The sequence below is a fragment of the Scomber japonicus genome, chromosome 15 (genome assembly GCF_027409825.1).
Source record: "Scomber japonicus isolate fScoJap1 chromosome 15, fScoJap1.pri, whole genome shotgun sequence".
NCBI classification, from domain to species: Eukaryota; Metazoa; Chordata; class Actinopteri; order Scombriformes; family Scombridae; genus Scomber; species Scomber japonicus.
The window spans coordinates 1,206,815-1,226,485 of record NC_070592.1 but is presented as its reverse complement, the minus strand read 5'-3'; the positions used below and the strand labels follow the sequence as shown (position 1 = coordinate 1,226,485).

At 38.5% G+C, this 19,671-nt stretch overlaps 2 protein-coding genes across 2 annotated transcripts; both read left to right on the top strand.

Annotated features, from left to right (window-relative positions):
- Window positions 1–634: 634 nt before the first annotated feature.
- Window positions 635–8,550, top strand: LOC128374524 (gastrula zinc finger protein XlCGF57.1-like). Its single transcript, XM_053334794.1, has 3 exons — window positions 635–903; window positions 2,010–2,957; window positions 7,979–8,550. Exons 1-3 carry the CDS (start codon window positions 711–713, stop codon window positions 8,548–8,550), a joined length of 1,713 nt encoding a protein of 570 aa, XP_053190769.1. The 5' UTR covers window positions 635–710.
- A 2,989-nt stretch (window positions 8,551–11,539) lies between these two features.
- On the top strand, window positions 11,540–16,014 carry LOC128374523 (zinc finger protein OZF-like). Its single transcript, XM_053334793.1, has 2 exons — window positions 11,540–11,808; window positions 14,813–16,014. The coding sequence occupies exons 1-2, from the start codon at window positions 11,616–11,618 to the stop codon at window positions 16,012–16,014; spliced, it is 1,395 nt and encodes a 464-aa protein (XP_053190768.1). The 5' UTR covers window positions 11,540–11,615.
- The last annotated feature ends 3,657 nt before the right edge of the window (window positions 16,015–19,671 follow it).

The following is a 19,671-nucleotide window of genomic DNA, read 5'->3' as shown; positions in this document are numbered from 1 at the left end:
AATAAGACCCTATATTTTAAGGACGAAGGTATTGTGTTTATTTCTGAACCTTTAAATGAAAGGCTACCTATGAAGAGTTCATCCAACAGAGAGGAATAAATATGTCTCGTTCTTATATCCACTAAATTTCTCAGGACTGATTCCTAAACTTGGTGGAAAAGATACATAGCCTACCATATTTCAATTTGTTGTCCAATGTTGGCCTGACTGCTTGTGTTACATATTTACATATTTATTTGTTTGTTATTTGTACTTTGTTTTTTAGTGTTTCTTGTTTTCATCCCATACATTTATTTTTAATGTGTTTCTCTTTTATGTGTCTATGATCTATATCTGGTTCATTAAAGAAAAAAACATGCTACAGTATGTAAGGCAGGACAGGAATAGAGTTTAATTACTGAGTAGAGGTCAATGACTTCAGAGAAATCAGAGGGGAGTGATAGACTGTATGTAGTCAGTAGTCAGATGGTGTAATGTCTTGAATCTAACCAGCAGGTGGCGGTATGACGCTGTGAAGCTGGTTTGCGATCCGCTAATAAACACAAAGAAGAGTTAAAAACAGGAAGAGATTTTCTTTACTGAACTGGTGTGTAGGTTGTGTTCAGAGTCCTGCTCTGTATGTCTGGATAAACCTGTCTGTGCTCTTCACAATGTTTCACCTCTGATTTATCTCCCGCTACGAGGAGACTGAAGTTAGCTTTGTGTTCAAAATGTCTAAAGTCCAAATGCTGAGAGCGTCGGTGAATCAGAGACTAACTGCGGCTGCTGAAGAGATATTTGTGCTGTTTGAAAGAACGATAGCAGAGTACGAGGAGGAACTTTCTCGATCTAAAGAGGAGAACAAGCGACAACGCAAACTACTGGACGCTGTTTTCAAGCCTCAACTTCAGATACACAACGCAGGTTTGTTCTGTTTGCATTTTATTACATCTTATCTTCAGCTACACAGAGCAGGTTTGTTCTCTTTATATCTTCTTATAACAAACAGCCCGTTTGATTGCTGTGTGGAGCCGCTGAGGCTGGACACTGGACACAGACTCAATGAGATGGAGGCCACATGTCATGGGAAGCCCTCACTAACCCTAAAATGTTTGGCTTGATGTGGTGTGGTGTCACTGATCAATAGTGGGCCAAGAGAATACCAATGAGACAAGCATTAACATTGAAAGATGTCAATATTTATTATAAAATTAGGCTACACACTTGTTAGTCAACATCAAATAATTAAAAATGATGGACGTAGTGGAGTGGAAGTATAAGTGAAATAATACAACATAATAAATGCAGGTCAGTATAACATAGACCTAAATTCTCAACAATAATTATCATCTTTTATCACAGATTCTGTAAGAAGAAAAACAAATAAGTTAAAATCTTTATAATCTGACAAGTTGCAGCAAGAACCACAAAAACAATGTGAAATACATGTGTATTCATGTATCAGAGTATGTGAAGATGGAAAGTGTGGCTCAACATACAGAACATACATTAGCTAAACTCCTGGCAGTCTTTAGGGTGAAATACCTTCACATTGCTCCCATAGAAAGTGGTGCCACAATGAGTTTTGAAGTGGGGGCACATTCAGCCTCGGATGACATAATAGTAATGATTAAACTGACGCTATGTGACCCAGTAAATTGTCACATTGGTAATAATTAATGTTATGCAACAACACTTGCACTGCACTATGTTTCAAGAATAAAAGATGTTACTTTTGCTGAAAAGAAAGTTGAAAAGGGATTATGATGAGCCCTGATAACCCAACATTGTGTAAATTGGCAGAAGATCTGGTACTTTGGAAAACATTGTGACATGATTTCAAACAATGTGATTTCAATTACTTTTGTTTTGTCACCCACTCATAAAACTATGCACTATAGCACTATGAGTGTTTTAAAACTTCCACAGGTTGCCTTCAACATAAAATATGGTTATCAAACTTGATTGAACAAAGGTTGATGTGTTTACATTAATAGCTGTCTGTCTGTGTTTCATATTTACCTTTTTAGATGTGCAAGAAGTGATCATTGGTGAAGAAGATAAGCAGGAGACACTCTTCAACGTGAACCAAGACCCAGATCCTCCACACATTAAAGAGGAACAGGAGGAAGTCTGCACCAGTCAGGAGGGAGAGCAGCTTCAAGGACTGGAGGAGGTTGATATCACCAAGTTCACATTCACTCCTGTTCCTGTAAAGAGTGAAGACGATGAAGAGGAACCTCAGTCCTCACATCTTCATCAAAGACTAACTGAGGAGATAAAAACAGAAGCTGATGGAGAGGACTGTGGAGGATCAGAACCAGACAGGAACTCACATCCAGATACACATTTACAATCTGATACTGATGACAAGACTTCAGACTCTGTAAAGACTGAGACTTCAGACCATGATGAATGGAATGAGACCAGTGAACCTGTAGTAGTGAACTGTGAGCAGAGTTGTAATGAGGTGGAACCATTCAGCTGCTCTGAGTGTGGTAAGAGATTTAGCCAAAAGGGACACCTGATCATCCACCGCAAAATTCACATAGAGGAAAAACCTTTCAATTGCTCAGTTTGTGGTAAAGGATTAGTAAGCAAGGGGTCTCTTACAAGACATGTGCGAATTCACACAGGAGAAAAACCCTTTAGTTGCTCAATTTGTGGTAAAAGATTTGTATTCAACGAGTCTCTTAGGAAACACATTAGAATGCACACAGGAGAGAAACCCTTTACTTGCACACTTTGTGGTAAATCTTTTACTCAGTCAGGTCTGCGCTACCACCTGAAAGTTCATACAAGAGAAAAACAATTTAGTTGCTCAGTTTGTGGTAAAAGATTCAACCGGGAGATGACCTTGCAGCTTCACATGAGAACCCACAAAGGAGAGGAAACATTTAGCTGCTCTGAATGTGGTAAACTATTTGCTTTAAAAATATATCTTAATAAACACATGAAAATCCACACAGGAGAGAAGCCATTTAGCTGCCCTGACTGTTTTAAAAGATTTAACAAGAAGGGAAATCTGCAGAGACACATGAGAATCCATTCCAGAGATTCCATGTAGCTGTTCATTTAGTGCTTAAAAGATGTGATACATCTGTCAGCTGACTGTTCACAAAGGGAAGAAACAATGTTGTTTCATCAGCAGTTCAACTGAACAGATGGAAACAGAAGCTGATGGAGAGGACTGTGGAGGATCAGAACCAACCAGGAACTCACATCCAGATACACATTTACAACCTGATACTGATGACAATGTTTCAGACTTTCCTGAACCTTAAACAGTCATGATGATTGAAAGGGGAGAAGAGTGAACGTCGATGTTTAGTCACAATACGTTTTCCTTTTGAAGTGTTTGGGTTGTAATACTGGCTTAAAAACTTGTTTTTTTTGTTTGCTTTTTCCCCCTCATGCATTAATGAACTCATCCAGGACAGAAACTTTTCATTTGCTCATGTTCATTGTACTTTATAGCAGAGTTGCCTTATGCCAATGTGATATTTCAATTTTGCTTTTAAATAAATTTGCAATATGGAAAACTGAGTTTGAGATTTTATCATCTTCCATTCAGGCCTCAGACAGCTGAGGCTTGTTGCACTGAATATAGACAACAATGCTTGACACACATTGTTTTCACAACTCTGTGTTTGAGGGAAAATCTTAAGAGCCAGTGCAAAGTTTGATTTTGTGGATATATAAGCTGGGTATTATTATATTAATTACAGATATCATGTGCTTATTCCATTTATTGTAGCACAACTGCACTATTTTTCTCTACCAACACATCACATTCCTCAGGTTAAAGTGCAGAATATTAATGCTACAGCTTTATGGATGACCATGATGGTCAAAGTTAACAATTATATTTATCTTTATGAAGAAAAAAATACCTAATACAAGAAAAGTAATACATGCAGAATTGTTTTTAGATTAAGAAATGTGCAGAAGAAGCTGATAAAACCCACAAGAGCTCGTTGAGTGGCCCTCCTATAGTGAGATATACAACATAAAAACTTTACAGTGAAGAAATAGACACACAAAAACATACAAAACTAAGTGTAACAAGTGTAACAAGAAAGGTGACAAATTACCGATGCATGGAATATGATAGTGATCCAGAAAGAATGAAACCTTCCACAGTAAGTGTGCTTTTTAGTGACTTTTACATGTAATGTGGTATTCTTGACAGTAGGTGTCACTAAGAGGCCATAAATCACAATATATGACAACAAGCAGCAGTGTATCATGTATATTATGGAACCATCAACATGTTGTATACACAAATACCATACTATATTTTAAAGACAAAGGTATTTTGTTAATTTCTGAACCTTTAAATGAAATGAGGGACCTCGTACATATGAAGACTTCATCCCACAAAGAGGATTAGATATTTCTTGTTCTCATCATATCCACTAAATTTCTGTCTCTCATCAAAGCACCTTTATTATATGAACATTTCTCAGGACTAATTCCTAAACTGTGGCTTGATGGAAAGGATCTTGAGGAATGTTCATTAAATACTACTCATATCAGAAGTGTTCTTAGTCAGTATCCAAACTTCTTTCTCAGCTGGAAAATAATGTTTCATCACATTAGCAGGAATGTTTGGACTTAATTTAACAGATTTATTTTGTGCCTTATAAACTTAAAGAAAACAATATTCAAATTTTACACAAATACTATCTCTGCAATTAATTAATTAACAATTTTAGATTAGGTGTTTCTTCTTTATGTTCCTTCTGCAAAAAAGGAGGTTGAGTTCTTTTCTCACTTATTTTATGTCTGTGTTCAATCAAGTAACTTATGGATTCAAATTCCCTCATCAATGTGGAGGACTTATTAGGTTTTGGTCACTATTACAGAAAGTCTGGACTTATTTTTGAACTTACGGTCTTACATCAGTGTAGTTGATAACTTGATTAGACTGCTGTTTCTTTTGGGCAAATATTATTTACACAAAGCCAGATTTCTTCAGTTTCTTCCAAACAAAAACCTCCTTTATGTTAAAGTTCAGACATTCAGTGATTGTGTCTGTAGACTCTCTGCATCTGTGTGGGAAACACTTCCAGATGATTTTAACTGGTTTGCAAAATGGATTATTCACTTTGTTTTAGTTATATTCATTTATTCATATAGTTATGTTTCTCTTTTAACTGTATTATGTATAATTTTTCATTGTTTTCTGCAAGTCTTTTGTGACTATTTTTCTTTTCTTTTCCCCAATACTTCCGTTATTATTGTCCATTAAATCAGTGTCAGTGTTGTAATATTCTAGAACATGCTATTGTAAATATAATACAGACTTATGGCAGGGGTGTCAAACTTATTTTGGTTAAGGGCCGCATACAGCCATATTTCATCTTATGTGGACTGGATCATTAAAATCCACTGCATAATAACCTATAAATAATATGTAATATATACAATATATATTATGACTTCTCTATTATAAAACATCTATTCACAAAACAGCTGAACAGGCCTTAAGATGCCTTAAGAAAGATTAAATAAGTCGTCCCAAATGTGTAAAAGACTTTTGTAGACAGGTCTTGAAACCTGAAGAGTTCGGTTTAGAACCTGCTCTATGTGTAAAGTGCCTTGAGATAACTTTGTTGTGATTTGGCGCTATACAAATAAAGATTGATTGATTCAATTTTTCTGGTCTGACTGTCCACCATTGTCTGCCTCAGTATCAATCAATCAATCAATCCATACAGTTTAATTACCGAGTAGAGGTCAATGACTTCAGGGAAATCAGAAGGGAGCGATAGACTTTATTTAGTCAGTAGTAGTCAGATAGTGTAATGTCCCAATTTAGCCAGCAGGTGGCGGTATAACGCTGAGATTTTCTTTATTAAATCGGTGTGGAGGTTGTGTTCAGAGTTCTGCTCTGTTTATTGTTCAGTGTGAATGAAGCTGTGCTCTTCACAATTGGCGCTTTTCCACTCTACAGTTCTAGCACTACTCGACTCGTTTTTTTTGCGTTTCCAGCAGTGATAGTACTTTGTAGCTGCTACTTTTTAGTATCTGCTCTGCTGAGGCTCCAAGCGAGCCGAGCAGATACTGAATGTGACGCCAACAGAATGCGGCCACTGATTGGTCAGAGAGTCACTGAGTCATGAGCCGTCCCACACCCGGCATTTTTAAATACCAACAACAGCGTTTCAGTCATTCGGTAATTTTCTTGCTTTGTGTGAGACAGAAAGCCAGATACAGCAGCAAGTACACCATCGCCTCCATTGTTTCTGTCGCGTATAAAACAAAGTCAAGGCAGTTTCGCGGAGCCGTGCTTTGACCACCCTCCTCACGTTGAGGAGGAACTAATGGAAAAGGTCGTTCCTGATACCAAACCGAGTTGAGTCGAGCCAAGTAGAGCTAGGACCCGCTACAAGGAGACTGAAGTTAGCTTTGTGTTCAAAATGTCTAAAGTCCGAATGCTGAGAGCGTCGGTGAATCAGAGACTAACTGCGGCTGCTGAAGAGATATTTGTGCTGTTTGAAAGAACGATAGCAGAGTACGAGGAGGAACTTTCTCGATCTAAAGAGGAGAACAAGCGACAACGCAAACTACTGGACGCTGTTTTCAAGCCTCAACTTCAGATACACAGAGCAGGTTTGTTCTCTTTATATCTTTATAACAAACAGCCCGTTTGGTTCCTGTGTGGAGCCGCTGGACACAAAGACTCAACCCGTCGTGTAATGGAGGACACGTGTGATAGGAAACCCTCACTAAGCCTAAAATGGAGGCATGGACAGCAGCTCGGTGTGTTTTGGGCCCTCAGCTCATTTTACAGGAGCCACTGATCAATAGAGGACTAATGAGATATGCAGGAGTATTGTAAGATATCAAAATATATTTTAAAAGTTCATACGTTAATATTTAAGAATCAATCATTTAAAGGTGTGGAAAAATATTTAAAGTGATACAACATAAAAAAAAAATACAGACCTCAAAGCAGGAGGTAAAACTCATGTTCATTCAAGGGCCACATACAAAACAATATGATCTGATGATGTGGCCCTCATTAAAAAGATGGAAGGGAGAGAAGAGAAGTGAAGAAGCTGGTCACAACTGTTGTAAGATGGCTGGAACATAAATAATACTGTCATATTAACTGATAAAAAACTCAATAATAACAAACTTGATGAGCCATAAAATCACTTCAAGTTATTATCAGTCACTAACATGCAAACCAAAGATAGCTGCAGTTTGAAAGCACTAATGTTAACATTTCTAACAGTTGGTGAATGCATTGATAGCACATGACTGTAAATGGAAAGAAAGAGAGAGGAACATTCCCTGGCAGTCTAAGCCTATAGCAGCATAAACTAGGAGCTGGTCCAAGGCAAGCCTGGCCGGCCCTACCTATAAGCTTTATCAAAACAGAAAGTGTTAAGTCTACTCTTAAATGTAGAGATGGTGTCTGCCCCCCCGGACCAAATCTGGGAGATGGTTCCACAAGAGCCTGATAACTGAAGGCTCTGCCTTCCCGTCTACTTTTAGATGTTTGCATATATAACTTTTAAATGTGTGAAAAAATTATCTGAATCTCATCTGTCCATATTTACCTTTTCAGATGTGCAAGAAGTGATTATTGGCGATGAAGATAACCAGGAGACAAACTCCAATGTGAACCAGGACCGAGATCCTCCACACATTAAAGAGGAAGAGGAGGAAGTCTGCACCAGTCAGGAGGGAGAGCAGCTTCAAGGACTGGAGGAGGCTGATATCACTACATTCGCATTCACTCCTGTTCCTGTGAAGGGCAAAGATGATGAAGAGAAACCTGAGAAGATGAAAACAGAAGCTGATGGAGAGGACTGTGGAGGATCAGAACCAGACCGGAACTCACATCCAGATACACATTTACAACCTGATACTGATGACAAGACTTCAGACTCTTTAAAGACTGAGACTGAAGACCATGATGAAAGGAAGGAGACCAGTGAACCTGTTGTAGTGAGCTGTGAGCAGAGTTGTAATGAGGTGGAATCATTCAGCTGCTCTGAGTGTGGTAAGACATTTAGCCAAAAAGGACACCTGCTCATCCACCAGAGAATTCACACAGAAGAAAAACCTTTCGGTTGCTCAATTTGTGGTAAAATATTAAAGCGGGGGTCTATTAAGAGACATATGATGATTCACACAGGAGAGAAACCCTTTAGTTGCTCAGTTTGTGGTAAAGGACTTGTACGCGAAGTGTCTCTCAGGAGACATATGAAATTTCACACAGGAGAAAAACCTTTTACTTGTATAGCTTGTGGTAAAACATTTGTATGCAAGAAGTCTCTTAAGAGACATAAGCTAACTCACAAAGGAGAGAAACCCTTTACTTGCACAATCTGTGGTAAATCGTATACTGAGTCAGGTCTGCGCTCCCACATGAAAATTCATGCAAGAGAAAAAGAATGTAGTTGCTCAGTTTGTGGTGAAAAGTTCAATCAGGAGGTGACTTTACAGCTACACATGAGAACCCACACAGGAGAGGAAACATTTAGCTGCTCTGTATGTGATAAACTATTTGATTCTAAAAGACGCCTGCAGAGGCACATGAGCATCCACTGAGAAGAGAAACCTTTTAGCTGCTCCTTTTGTAATTTACATTACAACCAAAAGTCAAATCTGCGCAGACACATGAGAATCCATTCAAAGGAAACCAGTTAACTGCTCATTTTGTGCTAAAAAGGTTTGTGATCTGGTTGTTCACAAATGGAAGAAACTATTTTGTTTTAGTGTTTGTTACCAAAGATTCAGTTGGTCTACAAAGTTCAAAAAGCACAGGTGTGTTGATGAGTCCTCAGCAGCTCAACTGAACAGATGGAAACATAAGCTGATGGAGAGGACTGTGGAGGATCAGAACCAGTGAACTGCAGTCAGGTTTAGACGCCATACTTTCCCTTTTAAGTGATATGGGATGTAATACTGTTTTATAATCATGTGTTGCCCTCCTCCAAACAGTTTCCAAGGACAAATTCTCAGATGGTTCTCTGTAACAAACCATTTGGAGCATCAGATTAAATGATCCAGGAAATGTTTCAGTTGCTTGTGTTCATTTCACACAAGTTGAAATCTCTTCAAATGCATTAATGTTGATGAAAAAAAAAGTGTCCTTGTGGTGGTGTTTTTGTTTTAATAGAGAGAGGTTCACTAATAGTACTGTGTATAGTGTTATCAGCAGTGCCCAACCAAATTTAAATACTGAAATGAGCCAGACTGATTGCTTTTGGTAACTGGGCCATTAAAATGTAATTATTAAGGAAAGACTAATTACATATGAGAAACCAGGAGAAATGAGATTCAACAGCAGTAATAAGACAGCAGAGCTCAAGAATGTGAAAATGTGTTCAATTTGTCCACAAATGTAAGCTGGAGTTAAATATATACTACAAAGACTTTTCTCCAAAAATATTCAGCATAAAGGTTCCCATGTAAGAAGTTGATGGTGACAGTGATGATTACACTTGTGTTCAATGTAAATGCTTTTTTTTTACATGTTGATTGTAAACTAATGTTTTATATTGTTGCCTTTTCTTCTATAATCTTTCATGTTTTTTGTTATGGGCTGAGATCTTGAAATAAAATGACCTGAATAAAGTGAACAGTATTGCATGTCATTAACATTGAGTCAAGGGGCTTTGTGAAAACTTGTATGATACAGTAGATTAGGACTAGATAACACCCATTAATTATGTCATGTTGCTGTATATCATGTGTAGACCACCATGTAAATTAGTCACATAAGGCTGACCTGCTGTTGTCAGTAGGTGGCACTGTGACTGCAGATAAAGACATGTAGATGTGTTCAGCCTGGACTCTTATAAAGAGAGAAATGTGGGGTCAATTTGACAATGTTCTGCAGATTCAGAATTCATGTTGTAGGTAAAATGGACCAGCACGTCATGCCGAGGGCGTTCCATGAAAACTCAAAAGCTTCACAATTTAGCAAAGCAAAGGTCTTCAAATGTAAAAAAAAAAAAAAAAAATCCAACCTTTCTGTTAGACTTAGGGTTTGGCTCCAAGAGGCTATTTCAAAGCCTGCAGATGTTACATCTGTCTAACATGACATATATAGGTGGGGGTTTTGACTTAAAACATTTCTACGGGTGCACTCAACCTTCTCTGCCACACACAGAAGTTATGCCATTTCTGATACATGTGCAAACAGTTTTGAAAAACTATATCACTTCAAAAATGCTTAAAGTCATTAGGGGGCGCTATAGAGCCAATATGCCACACCAAAAAACATTTGCAATATCAAATCAATATACTTACTAACTAAAACCTCTTCATTTTGCGCTCAGAGTGCACTAGAATGATGCATTTGACTTCAAAATGTACAAAATGTTCATCCAGAAGAGAATGCCCCCAGGCCTCCCTAGAGGGTCGGACTGAGGTACCACCACCACAGTCTCTCAAAATTCTGGTGGGTAACACTTAACCACTGGATTTGTAATATCAAATTAGATGTGTGTTGTTCTATTTGTGTGATATAGGATTCTTGAAAATGTACTTTTATTTCATTGGCAATATTTTATAAATCATTATAATTAAAACAACTGTCTGCATATATGATATCTGTATGAAAGAGTAGTTTTGGACAGGTCATTTTGGATGCACTCACATTTTTCATTGGTCTGCTGTGCTTCATAATACAGGACGAGCAGGACTGAGGAACACTGCATTATATTCTCCCATAGAGCTAAAATACAGTTAAATTATGGTATCTGGTGAAAAACAAAAAAGTCCTGGATCTAAAATGAGCTCAGAACACAGGAATGTATGAAAGAGTCATTTATAACTACATTATAATGTAGTCATAATGGGTTTCAATGGGGACATTTTTGTCCCTAAGGATCCCAGAGTGACAATGTAGTGTCTACAGTGTATTATAGACCTATTATAAGTGATTGATTAAAACAAAGAAAATATATGAAAAAGAATGTCATTGGAGAATGTGATGCCATTATATGAACACAGCCCAAATAATCAAAAAAATAAAAAATGAAAAGCAATAAATGTCCTTAGTGAGGCACAAAGATGTTCATTTAGAAAACTGTTCTTAGACAGACTGAAAGATTGTGGACCTGTCCTTGGAAGTTCTTCTCTAAACATGTAATAAAACATATTAAAGGATTCTGCTTGAATAAAGAATGTGTCTGATATGGTTTTGCCACAAAAATGTATTACCACTATAAAATACTTATTTCTACTAAAAATCCCTTAATCTAAATATGCAAACATATTTCATTTTGTTTCTGTTTCCTGTTGGACAGCAGATGTCTCCTCCTTCACTGGAAAGTCTCAGTGTTTTTAATTACTGAGTAGAGGTCAATGACTTCAGAGAAATCAGAAGGGAGTGATAGACTGTATGTAGTCAGTAGTCAGATGGTGTAATGTCTAGAATCTAACCAGCAGGTGGCGGTATGACGCTGTGAAGCTGGTTTGTGATCCACTAATAAACACAAAGAAGAGTTAAAAACAGGAAGAGATTTCCTTTACTGAACTGGTGTGTAGGTTGTGTTCAGAGTCCTGCTCTGTATGTCTGGATAAACCTGTCTGTGCTCTTCACAATGTTTCACCTCTGATTTATCTCCCGCTACGAGGAGACTGAAGTTAGCTTTGTGTTCAAAATGTCTAAAGTCCAAATGCTGAGAGCGTCGGTGAATCAGAGACTAACTGCGGCTGCTGAAGAGATATTTGTGCTGTTTGAAAGAACGATAGCAGAGTACGAGGAGGAACTTTCTCGATCTAAAGAGGAGAACAAGCGACAACGCAAACTACTGGACGCTGTTTTCAAGCCTCAACTTCAACTACACAGAGCAGGTTTGTTCTCTTTATATCTTTATAACAAACAGACTCAACCCGTCGTGTAATGGAGGACACGTGTGATAGGAAACCCTCACTAAGCCTAAAATGGAGGCATGGACAGCAGCTCGATGTGTTTTGGGCCCTCAGCTCATTTTACAGCAGCCACTGATCAATAGAGGACTAATGAGATATGCAGGAGTATTGTAAGATATCAAAATGTATTTTAAAAGTGCATACTTCAATATTTAAGAATCAATCATTTAAAAAGGTGTGGAAAAATATTTAAAGTGATACAACATAAAAAATGCAATTTAGTATAACACAGACCTCAAAGTAGGAGGTTAAACTCAAGGGCCACATACAAACAATATGATCTGATGAGGGCCACATCATTAAAAAGAAGGGAGGAAGGAATAGAAGACAGGAAGGAAAGATGGAAGGAAGGAAGGGAAGATGGATGGAAGGAAGGAAAGTGGGTTCTGGCCTTAAACTCTCAACAATAATCATTTGTTTTGCTGCTTTTATCCGAATCTGTAAGAATAAAACATTTGAGAATCTGTGAGGAGTTACAGTACGAACCAACCACGGCTGCATTTAGAAGTCAAATCATTAGCCTCATAAATGAAAGTGGATCAGTCACTTTGAGCTTCGATTGTTCCTTCTTCCTTCAGTTTGGCTTTCAGTGGTTATATTTACTCCAGAGATTTGTGCTTTGTCTGTAGAGACCCGACTCTCCAACCTGCACAGAGTAGACTCACTGATCACTGGTGGATTCATCATTTATTAATAACAAAATGTATTGTACTAAAAACTACTCAACCAGTGAAAAATGAACCAGCATGCACTCACAACTTAAACACTTCTATCAGACTATTCAGGTGAACAGTTAAATTTCACCAACCGTCAAGCATGGCACCAGGCTGGTCACCACTGTGGCTGGAACATAAATAATACTGTCATATTAACTGATAAAAACTCAATAATAACAAACTTGATGAGCCATAAAATCACTTCAAGTTATTATCAGTCACTAACATGCAAACCAAAGATAGCTGCAGTTTGAAAGCACTAATGTTAACATTTCTAACAGTATATGTATAGTAATAATTTAACTTGTTCAATAGCTTAAATTAGTGAGAAACTATTTGCTTTATTTGAGACAAAATGGTTAAATGATATTTTATTGAAGCCCAAATTATGAACATATATCCAAACTAAGCACAATTATGGTACTTTTCCACTACACAGTTCCAGCTCGCCTCGTCTCAGGTTTTTTTGCGTTTCCACTAGGGATAGTACCTGGTACCTGGTACTTTTTTAGTATCTGCTCTGCTGAGGTTTCAAGCGAGCCGAGCCGATACTAAATGTGACAACAACAGAATTCCGGCCACTGATTGGTCAGAAGAGTCACGAGCCGTCCCACACAAGAGTCAAAGCCGGCATTTTTAAATACCAACAACAGTGTTACAGCCATACGGCTCAATTTTGTTGCTTTGTGTGTGACAGAAAGACACATACAGCAGCAAGTACACCATCGCCTCCATGTCCTCCATTGTTTGTGTTTGTGTCACGTATAAAACGAAGTCACGGCAGTTTCGTTGATCCGTTGACGACCCCGCCCACGTTGAGTAGGTACTTCTTTGTAATGGAAAAGGTCGTTCCTGGAACCGAGCAGAGTCGAGTCGTGCTGGAACTGTGTTGTGGAAAAGCGCCATTATGGCCCTGAACCTGATGTTAAAGCAAACAGTGGCTCAGCTGAGAACAGGAATCCTTCCCTTGAAACTTGAAGTCGGTAGATTTAAAAACATTCTTGAAGATGAAAGGTTATGTGAACTCAATGAAGTTGAAAATGAATCACATTTTCTTTTATGTTTTGGTGCTCTGATGATGACAATGATGAATGGACTGGCTGTTTAACTCTAATGTCTTTAAGTTGGCTAAATATGTATCTGAAGTGTGGAAAAAATGTCAGGACGATCTATATGTTTAATTGCTCTAATGCTCTAATGTTATCTGGTTCTCATTTATTATTTCTTCCTTTCTTCTTTTGTTTTGGTGTCTTGTAAGCCCATTTGAGCACTTTTGGTGCATGACATGTTAATAAATTCAAATCAAATCAATCTAACACTACTAAGACTCAGAGTTTTGGGCCGTACTGCACATTATACAAAATAAATATGTCTGCCACATATTCACTTGTGTAATATAAATAATGGAATCTAGTATATACACATATACATCACCTTATATGAGAGACTTCAAATATTTTGTTGCCTTATCAATTTATCAATCAGTCTCTATTTATATAGCGCCTAATCACAACACAAGCCAGCTAAAGGCCCTTTACACATAGAGCAGGTCTAAACTGAACTATTTCATTTACTTTAAGGAAACCCAACATTATCACATGAGCAGCACTTGGTGAGAGCAGCAAGGAAAAACTCCCCTTTAACAGGAAGAAACCTGAGGCAGAAACAGGCTCTAAGTGGGAGAACATCTGCCTCGACTGGTTGGGGTTTAGAGGGAGAGGAGAGAGAGGCACAGTGACAAACAATCGATCAACATTGAAAATGATAGGAGTGTTGACAGCAGTCAGGAGCTCTGAACGAAGGTTCTAATGTCAATGTTCCCAGATTACCTGTGAGATGAGAGAGCACAGAGAACTCCAAGGAAGAAATTTAAGTTGGTGAATGCATTGATAGCACATGACTGTAAATAGAAAGAAAGAGAGAGGAGCATTCCCTGGCAGTCTAAGCCTATAGCAGCATAAACTAGGAGCTGGTCCAACGTAAGCCTGGCCGGCCCTAACTATAAGCTTTATCAAAACAGAAAGTGTTAAGTCTACTCTTAAATGTAGAGAGGGTGTCTGCCCCCCCGAACCGAATCTGGGAGATGGTTCCACAAGAGCCTGATAACTGAAGGCTCTGCCTTCCTGTCTACTTTTAGATGTTTGCATATATAACTTTTAAATGTGTGAAAAAAATATCTGAATCTCATCTGTCCATATTTACCTTTTCAGATGTACAAGAAGTGATTACTGGAGACGAAGATAACCAGGAGACAAACTCCAATGTGAACCAGGACCGAGATCCTCCACACATTAAAGAGGAAGAGGAGGAAGTCTGCACCAGTCAGGAGGGAGAGCAGTTTCAAGGACTGGAGGAGGCTGATATCACTACATTCACATTCACTCCTGTTCCTGTGAAGAGTGAAGATGATGAAGAGAAACCTCAGTCCTCACATCTTCAAAGACTAACTGATCAGATGGAAACAGAAGCTGATGGAGAGGACTGTGGAGGATCAGAACCAGACCGGAACCCACATCCAGATACACATTTACAATCTGATACTGATGACAAGACTTCAGACTCTTTAAAGACTGAGACTGAAGACCATGATGAAAGGAAGGAGACCAGTGAACCTGTTGTAGTGAGCTGTGAGCAGAGTTGTAATGAGGTGGAATCATTCAGCTGCTCTGAGTGTGGTAAGACATTTAGCCAAAAGGGACATCTGCTCATCCACCGCAAAATTCACATAGAGGAAAAACCTTTCAGTTGCTCTGTTTGTGGTAAAATATTAGTGTGCAAGGGGTCTCTTAAGAGACATATGAGAATTCACACAGGAGAGAACCCCTTTAGTTGCTCAATTTGTGGTAAAAGACTAGTATGCAAGGGGTCTCTTGGGAGACATATGAAAACTCACACAGGAGAGAAACCCTTTAGTTGCTCAGTTTGTTTTAAAAGACTTGTATGCGAAGTGTCTCTCAGGAGACATATGAAATTTCACACAGGAGAAAAACCTTTTAATTGTATAATTTGTGGTAAAAGATTTGTATGCAAGGAGTCTCTTAGGAGACATAAGATAACTCACACAGGAGAGAAACCCTTTACTTGCACAGTTTGTGGTAAATCTTTTACTCAGTCAGGTCTGCGCTACCACCTGAAAACTCACACAAGAGAAAAACTATTCAGTTGTTCAATTTGTGGTAAAAGATTCAACCAGGAGGTGACTTTACAGCTACACATGAGAACCCACACAGGCGAGGAAACATTTAGCTGCTCTGAATGTGGTAAACTATTTGCTTTGAAAAGATATCTGCAGAGACACATGAGAATCCACACAGGAGAGAAACCATTTAGCTGCTCCTTTTGTTGTTTTAGATTCAACAAAAAGGCAAATCTGCACAGACACATGAGAATCCATTCAAGAGAAACCACTTAACTGCTCATTTTGTGCCAAAAAGGTGTATACAGGAGGTACATCTGTCAGCTGACTGTTCACAAAGGGAAGAAACTGTTAAGTTTCATCAGCAGCTCAACTGAACAGATGGAAACAGAAGCTGATGGAGAGGACTGTGGAGGATCAGAACCAGTGAACTGCAGTCAGGTTTAGACGCTCTTCAAAGAGATTTCTCTTCAAAGAGATTTCTCTTTGAAGAGAAATCTCTTCAAATGCATTCATGTTGATGAAAAAAAGTGTCCTTGTGGTGGTGTTTTTGTTTTAATAGACAGAGGTTCACTAATAGTACTGTGTATAGTGTTATCAGCAGTGCCCAACCAAATTTAAATACTGAAATGAGCCAGACTGATTGCTTTTGGTAACTGGGCCATTAAAATGTAATTATTAAGGAAAGACTAATTACATATGAGAAACCAGGAGAAATGAGATTCAACAGCAGTAATAAGACAGCAGAGCTCAAGAATGTGAAAATGTGTTCAATTTATCCACAAATGTAAGCTGGAGTTAAATATATACTACAAAGACTTTTCTCCAAAAATATTCAGCATAAAGGTTCCCATGTAATAAGTTGATGGTGACAGTGATGATTACACTTGTGTTCAATGTAAATGCTTTTTTAAAATGTTGATTGTAAACTAATGTTTTATATTGTTGCCTTTTCTTCTATAATCTTTCATGTTTTTTGTTATGGGCTGAGATCTTGAAATAAAATGACCTGAATAAAGTGAATAGTATTGTATGTCATTAACATTGAGTCAAGGGGCTTTGTGAAAACTTGTATGATACAGTAGATTAGGACTAGATAACACCCATTAATTATGTCATGTTGCTGTATATCATGTGTACACCACCATGTAAATTAGTCACATAAGGCTGACCTGCTGTTGCCAGTAGGTGGCACTGTGACTGTAGATAAAGACATGTAGATGTGTTCAGCCTGGACTCTTATAAAGAGAGAAATGTGGGGTCAATTGGACAATGTAGAGTTCTGCAGATTCAGAATTCATGTTGTAGGTAAAATGGACCAGCACGGTTTGAGCAAATTTAATTCACCTTCAACCCCACAAAGTATACATGTTGGAACCATGACCCCAGAAAAATGTTCCACAACACATTTTGCATGGATATGAAACACAAAATGAACACTTAAATAAACTTGAATAAAGCCAACCACAACACCATTTGAATTTCAACAAAATTATATTAGAGCACACAAGCAAAACAAAACTCTTCAACAACTCAGTCCTGGTCCATAAAAGAAATAAGGATACCGGGTGCTCCGTCCCGGGTTTTCCCGTTTATCAGTTCAGTTCAGATCAGATCGGTTCAGTTCATAAAGCAACCGTCCAACCCCAAAAGCCCAGTCAAAAACAAAAGATAAGATAAGCGAAAGAAACAGACTTAGACACCCGGCTTCAGCCGACTCACGGTTTCGGTGTAAGCGGGAAAGTGGAGAGTGATGTCCGGGGTTGTTTGGACGGCGGTGGCTCGGCGGGTTCTGAGGAGAGGAGAGGACGCGGTATCCAAACTGCACGAGGGCAAACAAAGTGGACGCGAACCGAAATAAAAATTGAGAATAATTATATAGCTAATGAACACTCGACTGTAACGCACATGACGCTGCACTACAGTGACATCTGGTGGTAAAAGTGATAAATAAGGCTAAAGCCACAACTCATTAGTCTACGGTGATAACGACGATGATGATGGTGATGATGATGATGATGGTGATGATGATGATGATGGTGGTGGTGGTGATGATGATGATTATGATGGTGGTGGTGATGATGGTGGTGATGATGATGGTGATGATGATGATGGTGATGATGGTGGTGATGATGGTGGTGATGATGATGATGGTGGTGATGATGATGATGATGGTGGTGATGATGATGGTGGTGATGATGATGATGATGATGGTGATGATGATGATGGTGGTGGTGGTGATGATGATGATGATGATGTGGTGGTGATGATGGTGGTGATGATGATGTGGTGGTGATGATGGTGGTGATGATGATGATGATGGTGGTAATGATGATGGTGATGGTGGTGGTGGTGATGATGATGATGGTGATGGTGGTGATGATGGTGATGATGGTGGTAATGATGATGATGGTGGTGATGGTGATGATGGTGGTGATGGTGGTAATGATGATGATGGTGGTGGTGGTGATGATGATGATGGTGATGGTGATGATGATGGTGATGGTGGTGATGATGGTGATAATGGTGGTAATGATGATGATGGTGGTGATGATGGTGATGGTGGTGATGATGGTGATGATGGTGGTAATGATGATGATGGTGGTGATGATGATGATGATGGTGGTGATGGTGATGATGGTGATGATGCTGATGATGATGATGTGGTGGTGATGATGGTGGTGATGATGGTGATGATGGTGATGATGATGATGGTGGTGATGATGGTGATGATGATGATGATGGTGGTGATGATGGTGGTGATGATGATGATGATGATGGTGATGGTGGTGATGATAGTGATGATGATGGTGGTGATGATGATGGTGATGATGGTGATGATGATGATGATGATGTGGTGGTGATGATGGTGATGATGACGGCGACGATGATGACGATGATGATGACGGTGATGACGGTGATGACAGTGATGACGACGATGGCAATATGTATGATTTGTTGCATAGCCTATGGAACAGCTATTATTAGCCTAAGTGAAGTATTGTGCTGATGTAATTGTGTGTGTGTGAGTATGTGTTATATATACACATAATTAATGTACAAACATTGGTACGATGACCTTGTACTGAGTTTTTATATCTAAAATATAGTGTGTCAACCACATAGAGATGGGGGACTCATAAAGTCCTGTAGCCCAGGGGCCTCCAGTGATGTTAATGCACTCAACCTACTATACCACACCCAAGACCAGGATACACAGAAGCTATCAAGTTATGTGATTTCTGATACATATAAAAAATGAAAAGCAATAAATGTCCTTAGTGAGGCACAAAGGTGTTCATTTAGAAAACTGTTCTTAGACAGACTTAAAGATTGTGGACCTGTCCTTGGAAGTTCTTTTCTAAACATGTAATAAAACATATTAAAGGATTCTGCTTGAATAAAGAATGTGTCTGATATGGTTTTTGCCACAAAAAAGTATTACCACTATAAAATACTTATTTCTACTAAAAATCCCTTAATCTAAATATGCAAACATATTTCATTTTGTTTCTGTTTCCTGTTGGACAGCAGATGTCTCCTCCTTCACTGGAAAGTCTCAGTGTTTGTGCAGTGGTATGTTTATATTCAACATTAATAAAAACACAGACTAGTTAAATGCTCACAGCACAGATGAGAGGAAACCTATAAAAACAGTACAGAGCCATGCTCATTGTGTCTTCTGTATCATTACAACTGAACATCTCACTATCAGAAAGGAAGCAAATACATTTCTTTACTAAAATATTGAACTATTTCTCAGTGAGTTTAAATGTTCAAGGTAACATTTAGCTAGAAGACAACGGTTACATTTCTGGTTAAATCTGTTCCACAAAAGACAAGAAATCAAAACTAATTCATCAGTTAGCTTTTATTATATTACACATTCTTGTCTGGAGTGCGAGTGTTAAACACTGAGATTGTGAGACATTC